We start from the raw sequence: 19,171 nt of genomic DNA on the forward strand, positions 1-19,171 counted from the left end.
TGCACAGAGTCGATGCACTATTCCCCTCCGAACGAGTACGGAATATGCCTACGAACCGTCATGGTGTGCCTAACTTTAGCGGCCTTGGTAAGTAACCGTAAGGGCTTCATTGTGGGTGTCTCGTCCCTAATGTCACTTAGTGAGCCCTGATGACGCCCCTAATGGAACCTCGATCAACCTACTTTGATGAGCCTAGTGAAGCCCCCCTCCCCAGCCTCCAAAACGCTAACTTGGGCGCAAGTAGGTACAAATGAGCGCCGGGAGCAATTTCACTAACGAGAGAGAGCAGCGCCTAGTGAAGTAGTTCTTGCATTATTCTGCATCAGTGGATGCTTTTATTGGCTGCGCCTCAGCTCCATTTTTGCTTCCCTCAAGTAGTTGTAACCCGCCATTGGGAATCACCTTGGGTTGAAGAAAGTCAGCATCCTCGTCCCGTACATACTTTGCGCTGCCACCGCAATCTTGGATTCTTGTTGACTCTCTGCGCTGCTCTCTCAATAATCACTTGCTTTTCATACCGTGCGTTTGGTCGACGACGTAACAGCATAGTCTTATTTCCTACCTACCTGGGTAATTTATTGGTTCCCTCCACGCCGAATATCGATCACCGGGTTCCTGTCAAAACCGGAGAAAAGAGGGCTTGAGCGTCGCGCGTCCGAGCTTTTTCTCGAAAAGTTGTCGCCTGGAAGATTCCCTCGAACAATTACGCCATACTTTCTTTGCTCATTTTCCCCTCGTGTTCCTTACCTACTCACCTGTCATCCACGCTCATATTCTTGAGAAAGAACGAACATGGGCAGCTTTGTTTTCAAATGGTAAGAAACCCTCCTGGCTTCCCCCAACGCATTGCGAAAAGCATGACGGTAAGCTAACCCAGTTTTTCCGCAGGCCGCACCCTGATGCGGACGATGTCCATGTCACCGGCACCTTTGACGATTGGGGAAAGACGGAAAAGTTAAACAAGGTCGGCGAGGTCTGGGAGAAAGAGGTGCAATTGCCAAAAGCCGATGAAAAGATTTTGTACAAGTTCGTGGTCAACGACAACTGGGTCATCGACACAGAAGCCCCCCATGAGGACGACGGTCATGGCAACGTGAACAATGTCCTGCTGCCAGAAAACATCAAGACAAAAGCGGATGCTCTGACGACGTCGAGCGCTGCGCCAGAAAGCACCACCGCAGCATTGGCTGGTGCGGTTCCTTTGGAGCCTAGGAAAGAAGCTACCGAAGGTAAGCTGTGATTGAAATTTGTTTGTCAATGCCGGATGTGACAAAACAGTCCTAACTGTGCTCTACTTGTAGTCACTTCTGCGAGCGACTCCGCCCCCAATAATGAAGTTACTAAGAGCAGTCCGCCAGGTGCATTTCCGGAAACACCCCAGCAGGAATCCGAGTCCTATGGTGTCAACCCACTCCCCCCAACTGCCGGCGCAGGCAATCCCGTAACTCTTCCTGCTGGCGAAGCAGTCCCTCCCCCGGGAGAGGTTACTTCCAACAGCGTCCACTCCGCCGTCACTCAGTCACAGGAAGATTACGAGAAGGCAGGCACAACACTTCCGATGATCGGAGGAGTACTTCCTGGCGTTGGGGCCATGGCCGCCGCGAACACCTCCTCAGGCAAGAAAGAAAACCTCATTCCCGAATCATCGCTGCCCATGGGCGAAGGCGCGACTTCGGCGCTCGATGCCTCGGGTCCTACAATCACATCTGCTGCCCCAACTTCGACAACTGCCGCTTTGGCTGGACAAGTACCTTTGGAAGAGCGCAAGCCGGCCACCGTCGTTTCAGAGCAGGCGACAACGGAGACCGTACCAGAAGTCGTACAGGAATCTATCGAAAAGGCCCACACATCTCCTGAAGCCACTACTTCTGCCGAGGCTGTCAAGGAAAAGGCAGAGGTGGAACAAGAGCTGATGAAGAAGGTGCCGGAGGCTGAGGAAGCTGGGGAACCCGCGCCAACCATCGCAGCAGCCACTTCGGAGACCGCTCCAACGTCCGCTACCAGCCCCTCGACCGGCGCTGTGCCCGGGACTTCGTCTGCTGCTGCTGCTGCCGTCGCAGATGGCGCCGAGGGTGGCGAAACACCAAGTGAAGTCACCAAGGCCACCCACCCCGTTGAGAAAACGGAAGCCGACAACACGGAATACGCACCGCCCGTTACTACTAGCAGTGCCCCTGGCGTTTCTGGTGCGGCAGCTGCTGCGGTCTCAGATGGCGCGGAGGATCCTACTCTTGCCGATGAGCCTGCCGTTCGCATGATGAACCAAAACGAATCTGGCGAGCCAACAAGCGCCACCGAGGCTGCGAAGACGGAGGCGACTCCAGCGGCGGAAGCTACACCCAAGGCAAGCGCAAAGACCGAGACCCCTGCAGCGGCTGCAGCAACTCCTGAATCGAAGAAGGAGACGGCGGCAGCACCTACTCCTTCATCTGGAACTGGCACTAGCACTCCTCAGAAGGCGACTACAACTACTCCTGCCGAAAGCCCTGCATCAGCCTCAAAGGAGAAAAAGAAGAAGCACCGAATCAGTTCTTTGTTCAAAAAGATCTTCGACTAAACGGGATTGGACAGATCAACCGCGGCTCAAACAGAAACAAATGACGTGCAGGTGTTGAATTGTTTGAAGGGAATGCCTGTAGGGGTCGGGAAGTGCATTGCGAGGCACGGCGCATTGCTGGGTTTGGACAGCGGATCCTTTGATTTGGGTTTGTTTGTCTTGTAGATATCCCCTCCAGTTGGTTGTGTTTGGAATGTGCGCGAGATAATCTTTGGTTTGTTTAATACACTAATACTGCTAAGAAGTGCAATGCGATGCGATGGGAAATGTTCTCGTGCGATTCTAGAAGACTTCTCGAAGATCTATGGATGGACAGAAGGGCGGTGCCAGATGCTGCATGACCCACAGAGTAAGCAAGCATGTGTCTACTGTACTTTTGTGATTCGTTGGTACATTGTACAAGTACTGTACCGAGTAGAAGTTGATCATTCCCCCGTTGGCCAACCATCATCTGAACAAGATAAAACTTCTTCGTGGTGGAGCTGGGTGTAAGCGCCGACAAGGATCGTATAAGAGTGACGATGGACGTAAAGAATATTTCTTGGATGGATTCTCGACTATAGTCTGATAGGCATGTAAGTCGTGTAAAGACACTGTCTAGCGTCGCCGCGAAGCTACTTGTATAGCTCGTCATGATCAGTGACCCGGTGGCTGCACTCGGGAAGGCTGGTGAGCCCAAGAGGCCAATCACCATCCCTGACTTGGTCGCTTTGACCGCCATAAACTGAAGCAATGACATCGACAGAGCTTTGAGACCTGCGCTAACTGGCCGTCACTGACATTCCGTGCTGAGGGGTATTTGGGACGAGTACGAGTACAATAGCATGAGACGAAGGGATGATGGCTCTGGGACAGAATGAATGTGGCAGAGTAGATGAATATAGAAGTACAATAGTCATTAAGGCCATGGCATGCAACAAGTTGTTGACCAACTAGTCCCTTTCTCTGTGAAGCATTCCTCCTCTCTTGTCGCCTAGCTACTCCTCCTACAATTGTTGCTGTCACTTGTAGCTTCCTCTTTGCATGGTGGCTGTTACTGTTGGAAGATCCTACACGAAGCTGAACGCTAAGCTGTCGTTTGACCTCTCCTCGAGGTCTACTTCGTTCACCCTTCCCTTGACCTTCTTCATCCTTCTCTTCTTCTTTCTAAATCTTTTCATCCACCCAACAATTCACACCATCACTTGTTACAAAGCTTCCAGAATCCCACCCCCTCTTCTTTAGTGCGTCATCTACCGATCTCACTGACAGCCTATTGCTGCCCCGCCCCGAGACAGCCTGTTAGCAAGCCCTGGTCCGCTCCACCACGAGCATCAATCACTCCCCCTGCGCACTGGCAACTGGCACTCGCATTGGAGTGTCGGGCGAACCTGCATTTCTGGGATAGGCATTCTCGTCGTCGCCACTTACGACCCAGATTGCCAGACAACCGTCCACCCACAGGCCACTATTGACCTGGGCCCTACGAAAACGCTCCTCTCTGACCTTGTCCTCCCTAAGCCATCTCCGGCCGAACATCCCCCACATCTCAATTCCTCGCCGTCAATGTCACTTTCTACCTCTTACCAAGCTGTCATTGATGCTCTAACCAAAGACCTGCTCAGAGACAAGCCTGAAGATCCCACACAGTACTGTGCGAATTATTTCTCTCGCCAGCTCGCATCCGAGCGGGCATCCCTTCGCGGCTCCAAGTCATCCAACACCAACGGCAACATGGCAGACACGGCCGGTCCTTTTGACCGCAACCCCTTTGGAGCAAAGAACGTCAACAGCATACAAGAGGAGGACGAAGAACATGACAACTTTGGCTCCCCAACCGATGCTACTTTCAAGTCCCGCGATGCAGGCCGTTCACCCTTCGGCGGTTCTGGGTTCGGGGCCGCCGCAGGTGGTGCTGCTGCAGGCGGATTGTTTGGCAGTTGGTTAGGGACGCAAGGTACTGAAGAGACCGGAGAACATCCTCCTCCTGAACCCCCAACTGGCAAATATGCTGCTGGCCGGAGAACATCAGTCTCGGCAGAGTCTATGCAGCCAGATGCTGACTCGGGCAATTGGAAACCACCAAAACATCCAAAATCTCCAGATCAATTCGAGAGATTGAAGCATGCGGTAGCTGGCAACTTCTTGTTCTCCAGTCTTGACGAAGAATCTTTCCACTTGGTCTTGGACGCCTTGGTCGAAAAGTCGATTCCAGCTCCCAACATCAAGGTCATTACTCAAGGCGACGAAGGTGACTTCTTCTACGTCATCGAAAGCGGAGATTTCGACATCTACATCAATCCCAGCGGTTCAGTCGAAGCCGGACCTGAAGGGATGGGCAACAAGGTGGGCACCATTGGACCCGGTGGCAGCTTTGGAGAATTGGCCCTCATGTACAACGCACCTCGCGCTGCCACCGTGGTTAGTGCGTCTAAAGGAGGTATGCTCTGGGCTTTGGACCGTCTCACCTTCCGCAGAATCCTCATGGACAACGCCTTTCAGAAGCGAAAGATGTATGAAGGCTTCCTGGAAGAGGTCCCGCTGCTCGCGTCACTCAAACCCTATGAAAGATCCAAGATCGCAGACGCCTTGGAGACGGTCAAGTTCAATGCAGGAGACAAGATTATCACAGAGGGAGAGCCGGGCGATGCTTTCTACCTCTTGGAGTCTGGTGAAGCCAATGCTTTCAAGCAAGGTATCGACAAGTCGGTCAAGGATTACCATCGAGGTGATTTCTTTGGTGAATTGGCATTGTTAGACGACAAGCCTCGTGCCGCAACCGTCGTGGCCAAAACCGCAGTAAAGGTGGCTAAACTCGGACGAGATGGATTTAAGCGGCTCCTTGGTCCGGTTGAGAGCATCATGAGGCGGGAAGACTACGATGCTGCAGATCCATTGAGCCAACAAAAGACGGTCACCTAGAGGATGGCTATGCGCGGACTTGGATTGCTGATTTGAACGGCTTACGATTGAATGGTACCGGGAAACATTACGAAACAGATATGAGGCAGTATACCAGATCAGACCCAACATGAATATGGGACGGGTTGAGGTTTTTCTTTCTCTGGTCAGAGGGAGTGCCACGGCGATTCATGTTGACTGATTGATTGAATGAATTGGCTGGACCAGGGAACAACATCTCGCATGGAAAAGAACCCTGGGGCATCTAGTCAAAGTAGCAAAGCTATTGCTTGCATTTTTATCTTTCGAGTTATTCGAATTCCAATTATCCATGAAACTTGGTGGTTTGTTTCAATCAGTCCTCGGTATCTGTTTCTTGTTTCGTCGTCCTTATCTGTCCCTTGCAGGAGCGCTAAAGGAACGAGGGGTTGATCAACCTCGGACTCTGCTTACGACTTGTTCGTTGGTTAGTCAATACTCCTGCTCCTCTGGGTTATGACTCCGTCCTCCGTATGTTACCAGCAAACCAATGCTGGCGGGCATTGAGCATCACGTGTACTTCGTATCGGTCCTTCGTATTCGTACTGTACAGAGCATTGGGTGTATGAGATCAGGCCTTGGCGTAATACTTTTATTATCAGCTCAACCCTCCAGAACAGTACAACTGTAGTCCCAGGCAATGGTTTGTATCCGACACAAAACCATTAGAATCGAAAGGCACGAGGCTGACAAGAGATTCCCATCCATGTTTTATCAAACCTCACATCTACCTCTGTGGGACTTTTATTATCTGTTGACGTTCCAGACCTTCTTTGTTCCCCCCTCTCGGTCCTTTCTTCCACCATTTGCCAAAGTTTACTGATCAGGTCTGTACACCTCCGTACCACCACCACCGCTACCACACTCCACCACCAATAACTACCGGCCGTACGAGTACATTCGGCAACAACTCTCCCCTCCTTCCTCGAGGAGGTTCACAGATTACTGATCCTCCCCATTCCCCCCAGAAGAATGACCCAGCTTGTCATTTTGGCGTCCCCCGGCAACCCATTTTCCGTTTCGCGCGTCTCAAAAGCAGCGACGGGGAGGACGTACGTACGATGGGGTGCAATGATCAGGTATGGTGTTGAGTAAACTCCCTTTTTTCCCACCGACATTCGATAAAATCTTGCCGTTCCAAGTCTTTGTTTATTCAGCGTGTACGAGTGAGTACGATCTAGGGGTAGGTCCAAAGTCCAAACCAACAACCGAGGGACAAACAACCAACCACCACCAGAACCGTGGTTGCCTCCCTCCGGTGGAAAAGAAAAGACTTCTCCCCTCGTTCGAGTGGTGTATTGCCTTGTTTACTAAACAACTTTTTATACTTTTTTTGGTCTCTATTTCTATCTGCCATTCGTCTAGGACGCTCGTGCAAGGGGGGACGGTGTCAACGTACCAGTATTCGTTTTGCTGTCATTATTGGCGATTCGGTCATGTCCCGGGAAAAGTCCCCCAAAAAGATCACTATTCCTACCTACCCTATCAGTGGCATGTCCTTTACAAATAGCGCAGAATCACGTCGAGTGGAGATAGATCTGTACTGGATGCCAGTCCTCCGAGGTGTTTGTTTTGTTGGGAACCGTTCAAAAAGGCAAAAAGAGCTCAAGTCAAATTGACGTGGTTGGAATACCTTTACAAGTTATAGATCTGTTCAAAGAGCTCGAGGGATCCAAGCATCTATCTGTTTTGTCCAGTCTTCACATCGGGATACATACTGCTCTTCTCCGTCGAAACGCATATGAGAACCTCCCTCGCCTCGGTCAGGGAGAAAAGAAGAAGTGCCTTCTCAGCCTCGGAAAATCATACGCTCTTCTTTTGTTCTTTGTCGGACCTTGGGGTACATCCGACATGGAAGAACAATCAGTACTACCCAGAGAGTCCGAAAAGAATGAACCACAATTCATATCGGACGATGAGTCAACGTCGTCCTCGGCCGTTTCTGTCTCTGTCCCTGTGGTAGCGGATACTGAACCGCGGGGAGGCGACCTCGAAAAGACACTGAGCAAATCTACACAGAAAACACATCGCAGTCATCGGTCACGGTGGGAACAACAAATCACTTCGGCCGTGGATTGGACCGGTGACGATGACCCTGACAATCCACTGAATTGGTCTCGTGCAAAGAAGATTTATCATGTTCTCATCCCAGCGTTCCAATGCTTTACAATGTATGTCCCTCTTTTCCCTCTCGCCGGGAATCCTCGAACAACCACGTGGAGCCACAGCTAACACGATCATGAACGAACAGTACATTTGGATCATCAGTCATCTCACCCAGTATGTCTAGTACCTGTCTTCCAACATTTCCCTATCTGACATTTCTTTGTGGATAGGCACTCCTGAAATAGCGGAACATTTCAATGTATCTCGAACCGCCGCCATCGTCCCATTGACCGTCTATGTCATGGGTCTCGGTCTCGGACCCGTCATGAGCGCGCCCCTGAGCGAAACGTACGGTCGCCGAGCGGTGTACCTGCTCTTCTTCCCACCGTCGTTGCTCTTTACGTTGGGCGCCGGATTTTCCAACTCCTTTGCCAGCCTCGTCATCTGCCGTCTCCTGGCGGGCGTCTTGGGGTCTGGGTGTCTGGCGGTGGGCGCAGGCACCAACAGTGACCTCTTTGTCCACTTTGACCGGGCCGTCGCGAGCGCCATGTTCCTCGTGGCCCCTTTTCTGGGTCCGGCCCTGGGTCCGGCCATAGGAGGGTACGTCGCGATGAAACGTTCCTGGCGGTGGACGCAGTGGGTGATTCTGTTCGCCGGTGCCGTCACATACCTCGTGTGCATCCCACAGAGAGAGACGTACAAGCGGATCATCCTCCAACGGCGAGCGAAGAAACTCGGCGTGCCCGGTCCTCCGAACCCTTTGCCTCCCGGTATGTCCAAGTGGCGATTCATCTTCCTCGTCACGATCTCGAGACCTCTACACATGCTCGCCACCGAGAGCATCGTCGCGTTCCTGAGCGTCTACGTGGCGTTCAACTTCAGCGTCCTGTTTGGCTTCTTCGCAGCCTTCCCTCTGGTGTTTCAACACGCCGTACCGCAAATTCGCATCTACAACTTCAACCAGGGCGAGTCCGGGTTGGTGTTTTTGGGGATAGGGGCGGGGGTCATCATCGCCGCGGCGATTTTCATCGTCATGGACAGGTTGACTTATCGGAGGAAAACCCTCAAGAGGCGAGCCACGGGCGATTTCACACCCTTGCCACCTGAAGAACGTCTCTGGCCGGCGATGTTGGGGAGTGTCTTGTTGCCCGTTGGTTTATTCTGGTTCGGGTGAGTTTTTAGCTGCGTGTTTTCTTTTGTACCCCCCAGGTCTCAAGTCAAGTCATATGACACTATACTAATCAGGCCACAGATGGAGTGCAAGAAAGGATATACATTGGATCAGTCCAGTTTTGGCGACCATCCCATTCGGCATAGGAAACATGCTGGTATTTTGTTCGGGTGTTTTGTACTTGATTGATACTTATGGACCTGTAAGTCTTTTTTTTGGGGTGTCTCCTTCAACATGAATTCCTTTTTTCCCCCTCGACGTGTTTTGGAAAGAACGCTGACACGGAATCAAATTGTTATGAATCAGTTGACTGGTGCGAGCGCCATAGCCGCGAATGGAGTTTTGAGATACGTGATTGGAGCTGTATTTCCATTATTTACAGTACAGATGTAAGTAAACCACCCCCTTTTTCTTGGGGACGAAAAGAAAGAAAGAAGCACCCAAAAGAAATCCAAGGTGACGACGGTGACGACAAGGTCAGAGAATGAATGACAAAAGGCTAACTATAAGTTTTTCCGTTGTGTTCTTTTCAGGTATCAAGCTCTAGGTGTACATTGGTCGACGAGTCTATTCGGGTTCGTTACCATTGCGATGATGCCAATCCCCTGGGTCTTGTACAAGTTTGGCCCGAGGATCAGGAGTAGAAGTTCATACACTCACGGACCTAAATGAGTTGTGTTTGTACGTGTCTTCTCCGATGGATGAGCTCTTTCTCTTTTTGTTGGTGGTTTTTGGTGTATGTGTGTTGAGGTGTCCGGAGTTTATGTGTATGTTTATTGCATATAATATATATCTCTCTACGGTTGTCGAGAGACCAGGTAAGCAAAGAAAGGCGTTTTGCATGGCATCGTGACATGAGGGGTCGATGGACTTTTTGGGATTATTGCACCATAAATAACCCTATCTATCATACATTGGATAACACTGTGAGTGTGTCACTGTGTGGTTCATAAAACAGTTTTACTGTAGTATGTACATACGTTTTTGTTTTGGTGCAGTCCACGACTACGAGGCTGAAAAAATTGATCAGGGACCACGTTGTTAATGGATTCTGACGGAGAAAATGAGAAGTCGATTCCATTTTCTCTACTCCGTAGAGTCCATCACTAGACATTCCCCCATCTCTTGTCTCTCGTCGTCTATTCAACAAGAATCATCGTCACCAATGACCGAGCACCCTGGGTCCCAAAGGCCCAAAAGGTTTCGTTCTCGAAGAGAGAGAGAGAGTATCTTGCGCTTGCCTCTGATCAAGTCAAGTCAAAAGTTTTCTCTCGATTCCATCATCATCCCCTTCCTTTGGTCTGATCAGAATCCCATCGACATCAAACACGTCACTTCTTCCTACCGCCGGTCCTCCCTTTGAAACTACCCTCGAACCCCGGTCTCTTGACCACCTTCTTGCCGCCGGAGGAGCGTTTGTCTTCCCTTCTCTTGGCCAGGTTCTCGGTCCGCTTCTTCTGTCTGGTCTCTTGGGCCTTTTGGACGCCCTGGACGCGGTCGGTCCACTCCCGCTCGCTCTTCTTCTTCTGGCCCTGCTGCCTCTTGAGGGCCTTCTTCAACAGGCTCGTGTCGTCCTTGACGTGCTCCCCGTGCGCGCGCTTCTTGGCGTTCAACCACATGTCCTTTTGTTCGATCTCCCGACGTTTCGCCTCGTCGAGGCCCGAGAGTTTGTTCTTCTTGGCCAGGGCGATCTTGAGCTGGGCCGCCGTGTCGCGGGGGCCTTTTCGTCTGTGCTCGTCGACGACGTCGGCCGTCGACGGGTCAAAGTGAGTGCCGTCAGTGAAGGCGATCCGGCCGAAACTGAAACTGTTGTTGTCACCGCCCCCCCCACCCGACGACACCGGCGACCGTGGAGACGCCAGGAGCGAGCCCGAACCTCCAGGGGAGAAGCGGCGGGCGATTTCTTCGTCCTGCAGTCGAGCCTCTTCCTCCTTTTCACGTCGTTTTTGCTCCTTCTTGGCTGCTTTACGTTGTTCTTCCTTGCGCCGTCGTTGTTCGAGAAGTTCTTGTCGGTTCTTGGGCGCCCGGCCGTCGGTGCCGTCCGCTTTGCGTTCGGCTCGGCGTTGTTGGATCGCCGCTTGGAGTCTTTCGTGGGGTGTCGACGAGTCGTGTGTAATGGAGGTGGTGGGAGTGGCGGCAGGAGCGGTAGTGTCAGTTCGCTTCGAGTTGTCCTTGAGGTTGGAAGGTTGGTTGGATGAGGTCGAGGGTGCGTCGGAGGTCGGCTTCGAGGTGTCTTCGAGGGTAGATTGTTGGATGGATGAGGTTGAGGATGTGCCGGATTCATGCTGAGGGGAGAAGACCTCGGAGTGCTCGTCTTCTGAAGACGGGGTTGAGGCTTGGTCGGCGTTGTCGGCGTTTTCGTCGTTTTCGTCTTCTTCTTCTTCGCCCTGCGGTAACGGCGATGATGACTCAAAAGTGATGGCTTCTTTGATGTCCAGCTCATTCGAGTCCGCCTTGTCGCCTTTTGTTTGCTGCTGCGACTTTTTTCTTGCCTTTTGTTGCTCCTTTTTTTCCTTCATCTGGGCTTTTAACTCATTTTTCCGTGTTCTCTTTTCGGCACGCTTCTCTGCCTTTTTGCGTTTTCTGTCCTCGATTGTTTCCTCATCATCATCGTCTTCTTTTTCTTCTTCAGCGGCTCTTGATGATTTGGAGTTGTTGCTCGACCTCTTTTGTTTCTTTGTGTTGCGGCCTTGGGTCTCACCTTGTTCATCGCCAACATCCGACAGGCTACCATCCGCAATATTAATCTCTTGGTCTTCCTCGTCCACTTCTTCACGCTTGCGCTTGTTCTTTGTTTTGTTTTCTGGGTTTATTCCCTCCACAAGGTCCCTGGCGGCCTTTGCATTGACAGGGTCAAGTTTGGCAAGTCTCGAGTCCCTTTTCTTGTTGAGTGGTTGCTTTTTCGTTTGCCATTGGCTCTGGAGCCGTGAATTAGCGACGAGCAGTTGGAGTTGTTGGAACCATCAATAACATACACTATTGTCCCTGCCAAAATAAAGGTCGACCGGTGTCAGAGACAAGATCCCATCAAAGAAACTTGCATTGTGGTTGATACGGTCCTGACAAAGCGTGAGCATTTTAAAAAAACACCGACAAGGTGCGGGAAAGAATGCTAAAATTACCTCGAAATCGTCCGCCATGGTGATTGATAGGGTCTTTCTTGAAACCTGTCAACCTGGCGATATCATTCCTGTTTGGTCGTCTCGGTTTCACCGCTGGTAGGTAGAGGAGTTTGGTCGACGGCGAAAAAAAAGATTCAACACGAAGCCGCAGACCGACTTACCGATCCTGATGTGGGGAACTTTTCTGGAGCATCTGCGAAATCTTGGCGCAAGTATTCCTTTTGATGGGCTTCTTGATTCGCCGTATGGTATCAGTACCTGTGTGTTCCTACAACTTCTACCCAACAGCACACGACACCAATATTCTATCACAAAATCCCATGACTGTAGTTCTATGTGCAGTTCTATGTGCCTCCATTTCCTCCTCATTTTTCAAAGCCAGTGCTTCTTACAATATGTACGGCTAGTCTATGTTCTATTTTCCCCTTAAACAACCCACTTTCGTATCGCATTTGAATACCTTGACTCGAATACAATCCTGGAGCAACATCCATCATGACTTATTGCGGAATGCACCAACCACCAGGCCGAGAGGCGTCACTATCCGAGGTGGCTTAAACCCTGACTTGGACTCTTGCTCAGGCTCTGGCGTAGAAGACTCTTGCCTACTACTGGTATTCTCAAGGGCGATCTCGCTGTCAGGGGACATCACCGCCCGGTGTTGTTGCATGTAAATGATTGGGTGAAAGATAGCGATCATGGTGAGTGCAATGGCCGTCGGTCCCGCTTCGAAGACGTACAGACACCACTCGTTCGTCATCAGGTATGCATCATCGCCCATTGCGAACTCGATCAGTCGGTAAGCAGTTCGAATCTGTTGTTTTCGTCAGCAATGCACAGGTCTTCTACAATTCGCCTGTGAGAGAGACACAAAAGGGAGACCGGGGTGACGAACCTGGATGAAAAACACCGCAACCCAAACTGCCCAAATGACCTTTTTCGCCCCGGGCTGCAAGGTCACGTCGTCCCGACGGTTGACACGCCTCTGGAAGATGGCCAAAACAAAAATGAACACAGTGAACGTCAACAACTGCAGCGCAAGACCAAGGAGCAAAACATCCATGCCTATCGTGCGCAGGATACCTTTCCAACCCCCGGCCCCCGCGATTCCGCTGCCCCCTCCTTGTGTGTTGAAACTGGTAAAGTCGGATATGAGGAAGACGTACCCGAGTCTCTTGGGCGAGAGTCCAAAAAAGACCTGGGGGCTTTGGCCTCCGTCCTTTTCCTCCTCGGGCAGGTTGAACCGTATCATCCGTGTCAACAGCAGGTACAACGTCGCACAGAAAAACACGGGCGCAATAACAATCGACGACTGAGAGACAGCGTAAAAGATGATGCTTAGCGGCCACGTGTGTCGGAACTTGATGGACACGATGCGCAACGCCCAACCGGTGACCGAAATCCACCCGGCGATCGGTAGACAGAGTGTGTATTTGTGCGGGTTTGGTTGTTTGCGCGCAACCACGAAATTGATGTACATGTGCCGGACCGTGATGAGCCAGTATATAACTGTAAAAACAATGGCAAGAGGCATCGAAGGGCTGTAGGCGTACGGGTCGACTTCGTCAGGTGGAGGGGTGTCCCGTTTGAAGTTGGTAAAGGTGAAGGGAGACATGGTGGACAGGGCTCGTGGGAAAGTGATGGGTGTTATCATAGTGGTCTCGTGAGGCCGGGATGAATGGTTCGCTCGTGGATATAGATGTATAGTTGCGGATGGACGAGCAAAGACAAGAGCAGTCTCCCTCTGTCGGTGTCCTTTCTCTTATTCCACTCCTGCTCAAACAGATGAATTGAAGGGAATCAAAAGTAGGAAATTCAGCAGATGGTATAAAAACGGCGAAGGGAAAGAAGAAAGTTCGAGTCGAGTTGAGTTGTTTGTCGAAATACTCAAAAAGTAGTAGAGACCAACCGAGGACGGACGACGATGTTCTATATATGCCATTTTTTGACCGACTAGCAGCACGAGCAGGAGTATCTCAACACCAGCCGCCGATCTGGCTGTTAGGGAATCCACTCACTAGGAGAGAGCAACAGATATCTGCGTAGGTATGGAGTACTGGTCAATCCATACTGATGGATCAATCCATTCCAGGACCAGTAAATGACGGGTGCCTGATTCGCATCGCTGGGCACGTACGATTAAGTGTCGCAGCCACAGGTTTAGAGTAGCAAAATAGAAATCCCCAAGGTCAAAGCAACAACTTGTCGGTACGGACTCGAAAAGAATTGTCTATGTAGAGATCAAACAGGGAGATTTGACTTGGGCTTGCCTCGGTCTGTATAGCGATTGGTCCTCGCGTTCGTCGCGTTCGTCGTAGATTGACTTTCGGCTTTTTCCACCTGGGAACTAAACTAGAAAAGTGTTTGACTGACCCACCAAACAACCAGAATGTCAAGCCACAACGCCATCTGAGATACATGATGTACGGAGAATGTAAGTGAAGCACTGATGCGGTGCAAGTGGGAGAGAGCATACTATTGACACCAAGGTTCTGACCTCTGTCTCCAGGCTACACAATGAAAATGAAAGACACTTACAGACTTGTCTTGTGTTTCATCTCGCAGAAACCCCAGCATGAATACCTCCAGTGAAGCTCGTGGACTTCCAAGTGCTATCAAATCCAAAACCCAGGGCTGGTGTCAATGCACACGCGGCGAATGAGAGAAACATGAACCATTCCCAAGATGTGGTTTCGAAAATATGAAAACTGACTAGGAAGAAAAGTGTAACCCGATAAGTATTGGTAGTGCTTTTGTGCAACGATAAAGGCTTTTGCTGTCGATAGAGATGGCTCAACCAGCGTAGCCCATACTTACTCAATCATCATACCAGCCGCTGGTTTCAGCATAATGATCTTGGCCAACACTCTTCGTCTTCCTTTCCTTGTGCTTACCTGTCTTTGTCTTGAGTATTTCCAATCTCCGCATGGTTCCTTTGGCGAGCCAATATCCTTGATACTCATGCTTGCGAGTAGTGCCTGGAAGTACACGAAGGACAGGTGCCGAAACATATCTTCTGCTAAACCCAGTGAGGAGTGGATTCGAGACAACTCGGGATGCTTGAGGACCAGGCCGAGGGGAGGCAAATGAACTCGGAGCGACCCTGGAGTTTTGTGGAGCAGGTCGCAACATCTCATATGGGTTTCCCTGGATGCTGTAAGATCTAGAGTCGTTGGGGGTAACGCTAGAAACAAATGTTGACTCGGTGGAATAATGAGAGGATGCAGAAGATACACGGTTGTTGTCCTGGTCCCGGGCTCTGATAAACTCTACCAATTGCTCTGTGGTTTTTATATTGGACGGTAGGTGCTGTTCTTGTATGAGTTGTGATTCGATCCTGCCATAGCCGTTGTCATATGTGAAACTGACTGGGCTTCCTGTTGCATACCTATCAGGTAAGGTTCCAGGTGCTGGGCGAGGTCGAGGTCGAGGGAAGGAGCTGTCTGCAGTGTCAGGTCTTGGAGGGCTATACTCGCCTACAATGGGAGTACTCTCTGGTTTGTTTCTTCTGCTAAAGAATGGCATGTTTGCTGATGTATTTGATCAAATATTCTTTTGAGGGCAAAAAGCGAAAGATGTGAGATCGAGTTGCGATCGTTTTGTAGTAAGTAGAGCGTGGAATCACCTTTGAGGAGTATAATTGAAATACAGAATCCAAATAGCAGCCAGGTAAACAGCGTAAGGACTTACAAAGTGACCTTCAAGTCCTTTCATTGTCCACCGAAGCCCTGCCTGAGCAGTCATTGTTATGGAGACAAAGAACCTTCATTGTCCACTGCCAACACCCATGAGCGTTAGCATTTTTATTGGTGTCGGCTCATCGAGGCCCGTTGTCTGACAGAAGGATGTGATTGCTTGAATACTGCTAACCAAGTGGGAAGAGTCATTTTTCAGGATGGCGCTGATGCTGGTGACAAGATCGCCACGTGACTAGTCCGCAAGGCTGAACTTCCTCCCCGCCTCAAAAAACTTTCTCTCAATTCTGGTCGCATTATTTTGCGAAAGATCAGTCCGACAGGTTCAACTGCACACTTTCTAACATTGTTGTGTATCTCAGGGTCTTACCAAGTACATCATGGCACAAGGCCTGCTCAAAAAGTCCTCCAAATCCGCAAAGCCCTCGGCATCATCGAAGAGCGCCGGTGTCACCAAGAAGGGTCCCCGAACCATCACCCCGAAGAAGGCGAAGCTGGCCAAACAGGCCAAAATCAACAAGAAATACACTGCCGGACTGACAGCAAAGACAGAGGCTATGTTGGGGGCTCGAGCAGGGCATCTGGAGATGCTGGGCCAGGGAAGGAAGAAGAACGCAGGTGCAGAACAAAGCAAGAGCAGCGGAAAGAAAACAGGGAACAAGTCTTGAACCGGATCTGGTGATTGATTGGTACGGGACATCTCGATAACAAATTTTTATCACATCAGACCACAGAAGCACATGGCCTGGCAGAAACAGCCCTCCGCCCAGCGGCGCCTCACACCATGAAAGCGGACTCAGCAAGCGGTGGACAGTATTGAGAACTCCGAGAGAGATGTTACATTGGGACCATCGTTCTTTGTCAAAACACCTAACATACAGAGGCAAGACCTATTGTACCTGTTGTCGGAATACCGTCCATGGATGATCATAGGTGCCGGAAATCCAGGAAATGTCCTGTTGACTAAACTCCATACTCCAACATCGCAGCACATGGTATATCTAGGGGCACAAGTCCCAAATAAGTCGACACGCAGTCATCACATACCACCCAACGCTCGAGCAGCCTCTCCGCCACCAGATTGGAGCATTGCTTCCTGCCCTGGATCCGCTCTCAGCTTACCCTTGCCGGCACCACCCTCGCCAACTCCCATTCGTTTGGCCACGTATCTCTGAGCCACGACGCCGACGGCCAAGTTCAAAGTTTCCTCAACCCATTCACTCACCCACTCCCTAGGGTCAATGCCACCACTTGAGATGATCTCCTCAATACTCTCAGGCAATGTGCCTTCTCCCCCGCTAGGTGCATCCAGCCACTCCATCCACTGCCCTGGGAGAGCTTGGGATACGGCTTGGAAGGCGATGCCATGGATGGGATCGTGCAGATAGATAGCGAATACAACCTCTTCTGCATTCTTATCATCTTCTGCTTCTTGAACCTGTCCCTCTTGCTCTGAGCTTGGTGCTGCCGCAAATAAATCCTTTGAGACGGGCTGAGAAATGGCTTGTATGGCGAGGAAGATTTCGCTGTCTCTGGTCGGGTTCGATTCGGAGAGGGTTTCGGTTGCTTTCTTAGCTGCCTCCTCTACACCACCTCGAGTGGCAAAGAATTCTTCAGCATATCCCTCTGCAGATGCTCGCACCAACTTGCTGCCCTCTATCATTCCTTTGATGGCATTGATACTCCGTCTCTCGCCACTTCTCCACCAGGGTCCATCATGCCACGAACCCAGTGGCCGGCTCATTTCTTTTGAATCGCGTTTTGGGCCAGCCTCATGGCCCCGTTGTACCACCATGAGGTCCCCACCCTCCACCTGCGCCATGACTCTGCTAAAGACTTGGTAGATGAGAGGATCTAAGGTTGGGTAATTGGTAAGGTCGTGCGTGATATGGATTTGTAGTCGTTCGTGCGACGAAATCGGTGGAGCGATTGTCTGTAGGATGTTTTGGAAAGTAGGCATTGCCATTGACCTCAGTTCACCGCCTGCATGCCCGTTAGATATTGCTTAGCCTGCGGCACAACTTGTACCTACCAAAGCCTCTAAGCATCCCTACATTGCCTCGAACTTGATCTGCCCACTTTTGTGCCTCCTCATTCTTCTGTATCTCTTTCACGGCTGCCTGGGCCTGGTGGACTGCGGCAGAGGCGGTTGACAGTAGACCTCCCCACCATCCACCACCCTTCGAAGGGGCAGGCGCTGGCTCGGGGGTCGCATCGGCGTCTGCTGAGTCTTCAGTCGAGGTAGTGGCCGGCGTGAAGCTTTGATGAAATGAACGCATACTGTCACCCGACTTCCGCTGACCATTGCTAGACTTCTCTTCACTCGTCCGTCCAGGTGGAGGAGTGCCTGTGGATGTACGCTTTGGGGATCGAGCGCCGGTGGTAGAGGGAGCATTTGGCTTGAGAGAAGGAGTGGCAGGTCGACTGGCAGGTCGTTGGGCAAGGTTGCCGAGTTCTGCGAGCAGCTCTTTTTCAGACTGCGATGATTGATTGGGTTGTGTCTGTTTCGTTTTCGTGGCTGCTTTCGAGGGACGAGACGTGGCTTTACTGCCTAAATCGTCGAGCTGAGCCAATAGCTCATCATCCGTAGGTGCCGTCTTCTTCGTAGCCATGGCTGCAGTCTTAAATCTAGGAGTGTGAATTACTCTGGGAGTGGAGAGATGGCTCCTGCGTGTCTATGTACTCGTACCTGACTTGGAGGTGATGCACATGCGTCAGTCACTAGCCCTCGTTAGGCCATGGAGGGACCTCGATCTTGTCCAGATTTGGAAAACAATAGCGCCGCCTGGAAGCCAGCGTCCAACCTCGATGTTTTGGGAGCAATAAATACATCATCTCTCTGTTTTTTAGTACATTATGTATGTGCCTTGACTTACAGGTCTCTACGAGTGAAAGATGTTAGTGTTTCAGACTCTCGTGCAAAATTCATCTCGTTCATGTCGTTCTACAAGCACGACACCTCTCGGATGCTTACAGCTTCTCTATATCGTATCGAGGCAATATCGCTCTGTGCCAAATAATTTGTATCAGGAGAACCACGGGGAAAATTGGGAGGCGCCATGGTTACTGTCAATCTAGGTCTAACACCTCAACAATATGACTGCCGCTCAGAGAAGCAACGACGAAAAAGCATTGCCAGTATGATTTGGTAAATGATCATGATCAACTGGAAGGTGAGTCGAAGCCGTGGTGGGAAGGTACAAAGAATTTCTGGTCATTCGTTCGTCAGATCCAAGTTTGCATCATCATTTAACATATTCACTTCAACATCAATCAGACTCAAGAGTGTCAAAGGTCGTAAATACGAGTCAATTGTGGTTATGTCTCAGACTCATCGAATAGGTGATTTAACTTACTCTTGACCTATATTGCTTCTCCCAAACCTGAACCTTCTATTGAATTACTTCTCACACGAATTGACCAGTCCAGCAAGGACTACACACCTACAGACAAAAAATATGGATAACAACAGCATTGCCAGTCCCCAGATCATTTTTGTCTTTGCGGTCCTCTCAATGACGATTCTCCAGAGCATGGCTTCGAGTCTGCTCCACCGCTTTCCACCCGACCCAGCAACGATAAACCAGGCAAAGGGCATTTG

General features: G+C 50.7%; 7 protein-coding genes across 10 annotated transcripts; 4 read left to right on the forward strand and 3 right to left on the reverse strand.

The window, feature by feature from the left end:
• Positions 1-426: 426 nt before the first annotated feature.
• On the forward strand, positions 427-3,475 carry PV06_04539. Of its 2 annotated transcripts, none has more exons than XM_016405442.1 (3): positions 427-815; positions 889-1,229; positions 1,302-3,475. In XM_016405442.1, the coding sequence occupies exons 1-3, from the start codon at positions 793-795 to the stop codon at positions 2,555-2,557; spliced, it is 1,620 nt and encodes a 539-aa protein (XP_016263648.1). In that variant the 5' UTR covers positions 427-792; the 3' UTR covers positions 2,558-3,475. The 2 variants fall into 2 exon arrangements, with proteins under 2 accessions (XP_016263648.1, XP_016263649.1); XM_016405443.1 differs by having other exon boundaries at positions 1,359-3,475.
• Positions 3,476-3,489: 14 nt separating this feature from the next.
• PV06_04540 (uncharacterized protein) lies at positions 3,490-5,837 on the forward strand. The gene has a single exon (XM_016405444.1). It carries the CDS (start codon positions 4,103-4,105, stop codon positions 5,456-5,458), a length of 1,356 nt encoding a protein of 451 aa, XP_016263650.1. The 5' UTR covers positions 3,490-4,102; the 3' UTR covers positions 5,459-5,837.
• Positions 5,838-6,126: 289 nt separating this feature from the next.
• On the forward strand, positions 6,127-9,671 carry PV06_04541 (uncharacterized protein). Its single transcript, XM_016405445.1, has 6 exons — positions 6,127-7,647; positions 7,728-7,756; positions 7,813-8,752; positions 8,835-8,955; positions 9,060-9,142; positions 9,287-9,671. Exons 1-6 carry the CDS (start codon positions 7,328-7,330, stop codon positions 9,423-9,425), a joined length of 1,632 nt encoding a protein of 543 aa, XP_016263651.1. The 5' UTR covers positions 6,127-7,327; the 3' UTR covers positions 9,426-9,671.
• On the reverse strand, positions 9,609-11,988 carry PV06_04542 (uncharacterized protein). Its single transcript, XM_016405446.1, has 3 exons — positions 11,876-11,988; positions 11,729-11,812; positions 9,609-11,671 (listed from the first exon to the last, which is right to left on the reverse strand). The coding sequence occupies exons 1-3, from the start codon at positions 11,891-11,893 to the stop codon at positions 10,085-10,087; spliced, it is 1,689 nt and encodes a 562-aa protein (XP_016263652.1). The 5' UTR covers positions 11,894-11,988; the 3' UTR covers positions 9,609-10,084.
• A 2,580-nt stretch (positions 11,989-14,568) lies between these two features.
• On the reverse strand, positions 14,569-16,178 carry PV06_04543. Of its 2 annotated transcripts, XM_016405447.1 has the most exons (3): positions 15,941-16,178; positions 15,746-15,857; positions 14,569-15,650 (listed from the first exon to the last, which is right to left on the reverse strand). In XM_016405447.1, the coding sequence occupies exon 3, from the start codon at positions 15,398-15,400 to the stop codon at positions 14,693-14,695; it is 708 nt and encodes a 235-aa protein (XP_016263653.1). In that variant the 5' UTR covers positions 15,401-15,650; positions 15,746-15,857; positions 15,941-16,178; the 3' UTR covers positions 14,569-14,692. The 2 variants fall into 2 exon arrangements, with proteins under 2 accessions (XP_016263653.1, XP_016263654.1); XM_016405448.1 differs by lacking the exon at positions 15,941-16,178 and having other exon boundaries at positions 15,746-15,893.
• Positions 15,771-16,238, forward strand: PV06_04544 (uncharacterized protein; the record flags this gene model as incomplete). The annotated part of the gene is made up of 2 exons (XM_016405449.1): positions 15,771-15,785; positions 15,933-16,238. The coding sequence occupies 2 exons, from the start codon at positions 15,771-15,773 to the stop codon at positions 16,236-16,238; spliced, it is 321 nt and encodes a 106-aa protein (XP_016263655.1).
• Positions 16,239-16,335: 97 nt separating this feature from the next.
• On the reverse strand, positions 16,336-18,250 carry PV06_04545. Of its 2 annotated transcripts, XM_016405451.1 has the most exons (3): positions 17,852-18,250; positions 17,603-17,791; positions 16,336-17,553 (listed from the first exon to the last, which is right to left on the reverse strand). In XM_016405451.1, exons 1-3 carry the CDS (start codon positions 18,180-18,182, stop codon positions 16,610-16,612), a joined length of 1,464 nt encoding a protein of 487 aa, XP_016263657.1. In that variant the 5' UTR covers positions 18,183-18,250; the 3' UTR covers positions 16,336-16,609. The 2 variants fall into 2 exon arrangements, with proteins under 2 accessions (XP_016263657.1, XP_016263656.1); XM_016405450.1 differs by having other exon boundaries at positions 17,603-18,250.
• Positions 18,251-19,171: the final 921 nt, after the last annotated feature.

Source organism: Exophiala oligosperma, assembly GCF_000835515.1.
Source record: "Exophiala oligosperma strain CBS 72588 unplaced genomic scaffold supercont1.4, whole genome shotgun sequence".
NCBI lineage: Eukaryota > Fungi > Ascomycota > Eurotiomycetes > Chaetothyriales > Herpotrichiellaceae > Exophiala > Exophiala oligosperma.

What these genes read in the sequence shown, in the direction of transcription:
- PV06_04541 (XM_016405445.1), top strand. Translation starts at nt 7,328, where the DNA reads ATGGAAGAACAATCAGTACTACCCAGAGAGTCCGAAAAGAATGAACCA. An exon ending in ATCATCAGTCATCTCACCCA is followed by an intron (nt 7,757 to 7,812) that starts GTATGTCTAGTA and finishes CTTTGTGGATAG; the next exon opens with GCACTCCTGAAATAGCGGAA. An exon ending in TGATTGATACTTATGGACCT is followed by an intron (nt 8,956 to 9,059) that starts GTAAGTCTTTTT and finishes GTTATGAATCAG; the next exon opens with TTGACTGGTGCGAGCGCCAT.
- PV06_04543 (XM_016405447.1), bottom strand. Translation starts at nt 15,400, where the DNA reads ATGCCATTCTTTAGCAGAAGAAACAAACCAGAGAGTACTCCCATTGTA.
- PV06_04545 (XM_016405450.1), bottom strand. Translation starts at nt 18,182, where the DNA reads ATGGCTACGAAGAAGACGGCACCTACGGATGATGAGCTATTGGCTCAG. An exon ending in AGGGATGCTTAGAGGCTTTG is followed by an intron (nt 17,554 to 17,602) that starts GTAGGTACAAGT and finishes ACGGGCATGCAG; the next exon opens with GCGGTGAACTGAGGTCAATG.
- PV06_04540 (XM_016405444.1), top strand. Translation starts at nt 4,103, where the DNA reads ATGTCACTTTCTACCTCTTACCAAGCTGTCATTGATGCTCTAACCAAA.
- PV06_04542 (XM_016405446.1), bottom strand. An exon ending in ATTTTGGCAGGGACAATAGT is followed by an intron (nt 11,672 to 11,728) that starts GTATGTTATTGA and finishes TCACGGCTCCAG; the next exon opens with AGCCAATGGCAAACGAAAAA.
- PV06_04539 (XM_016405442.1), top strand. Translation starts at nt 793, where the DNA reads ATGGGCAGCTTTGTTTTCAAATG. An exon ending in GGCAGCTTTGTTTTCAAATG is followed by an intron (nt 816 to 888) that starts GTAAGAAACCCT and finishes GTTTTTCCGCAG; the next exon opens with GCCGCACCCTGATGCGGACG. An exon ending in TAGGAAAGAAGCTACCGAAG is followed by an intron (nt 1,230 to 1,301) that starts GTAAGCTGTGAT and finishes CTCTACTTGTAG; the next exon opens with TCACTTCTGCGAGCGACTCC.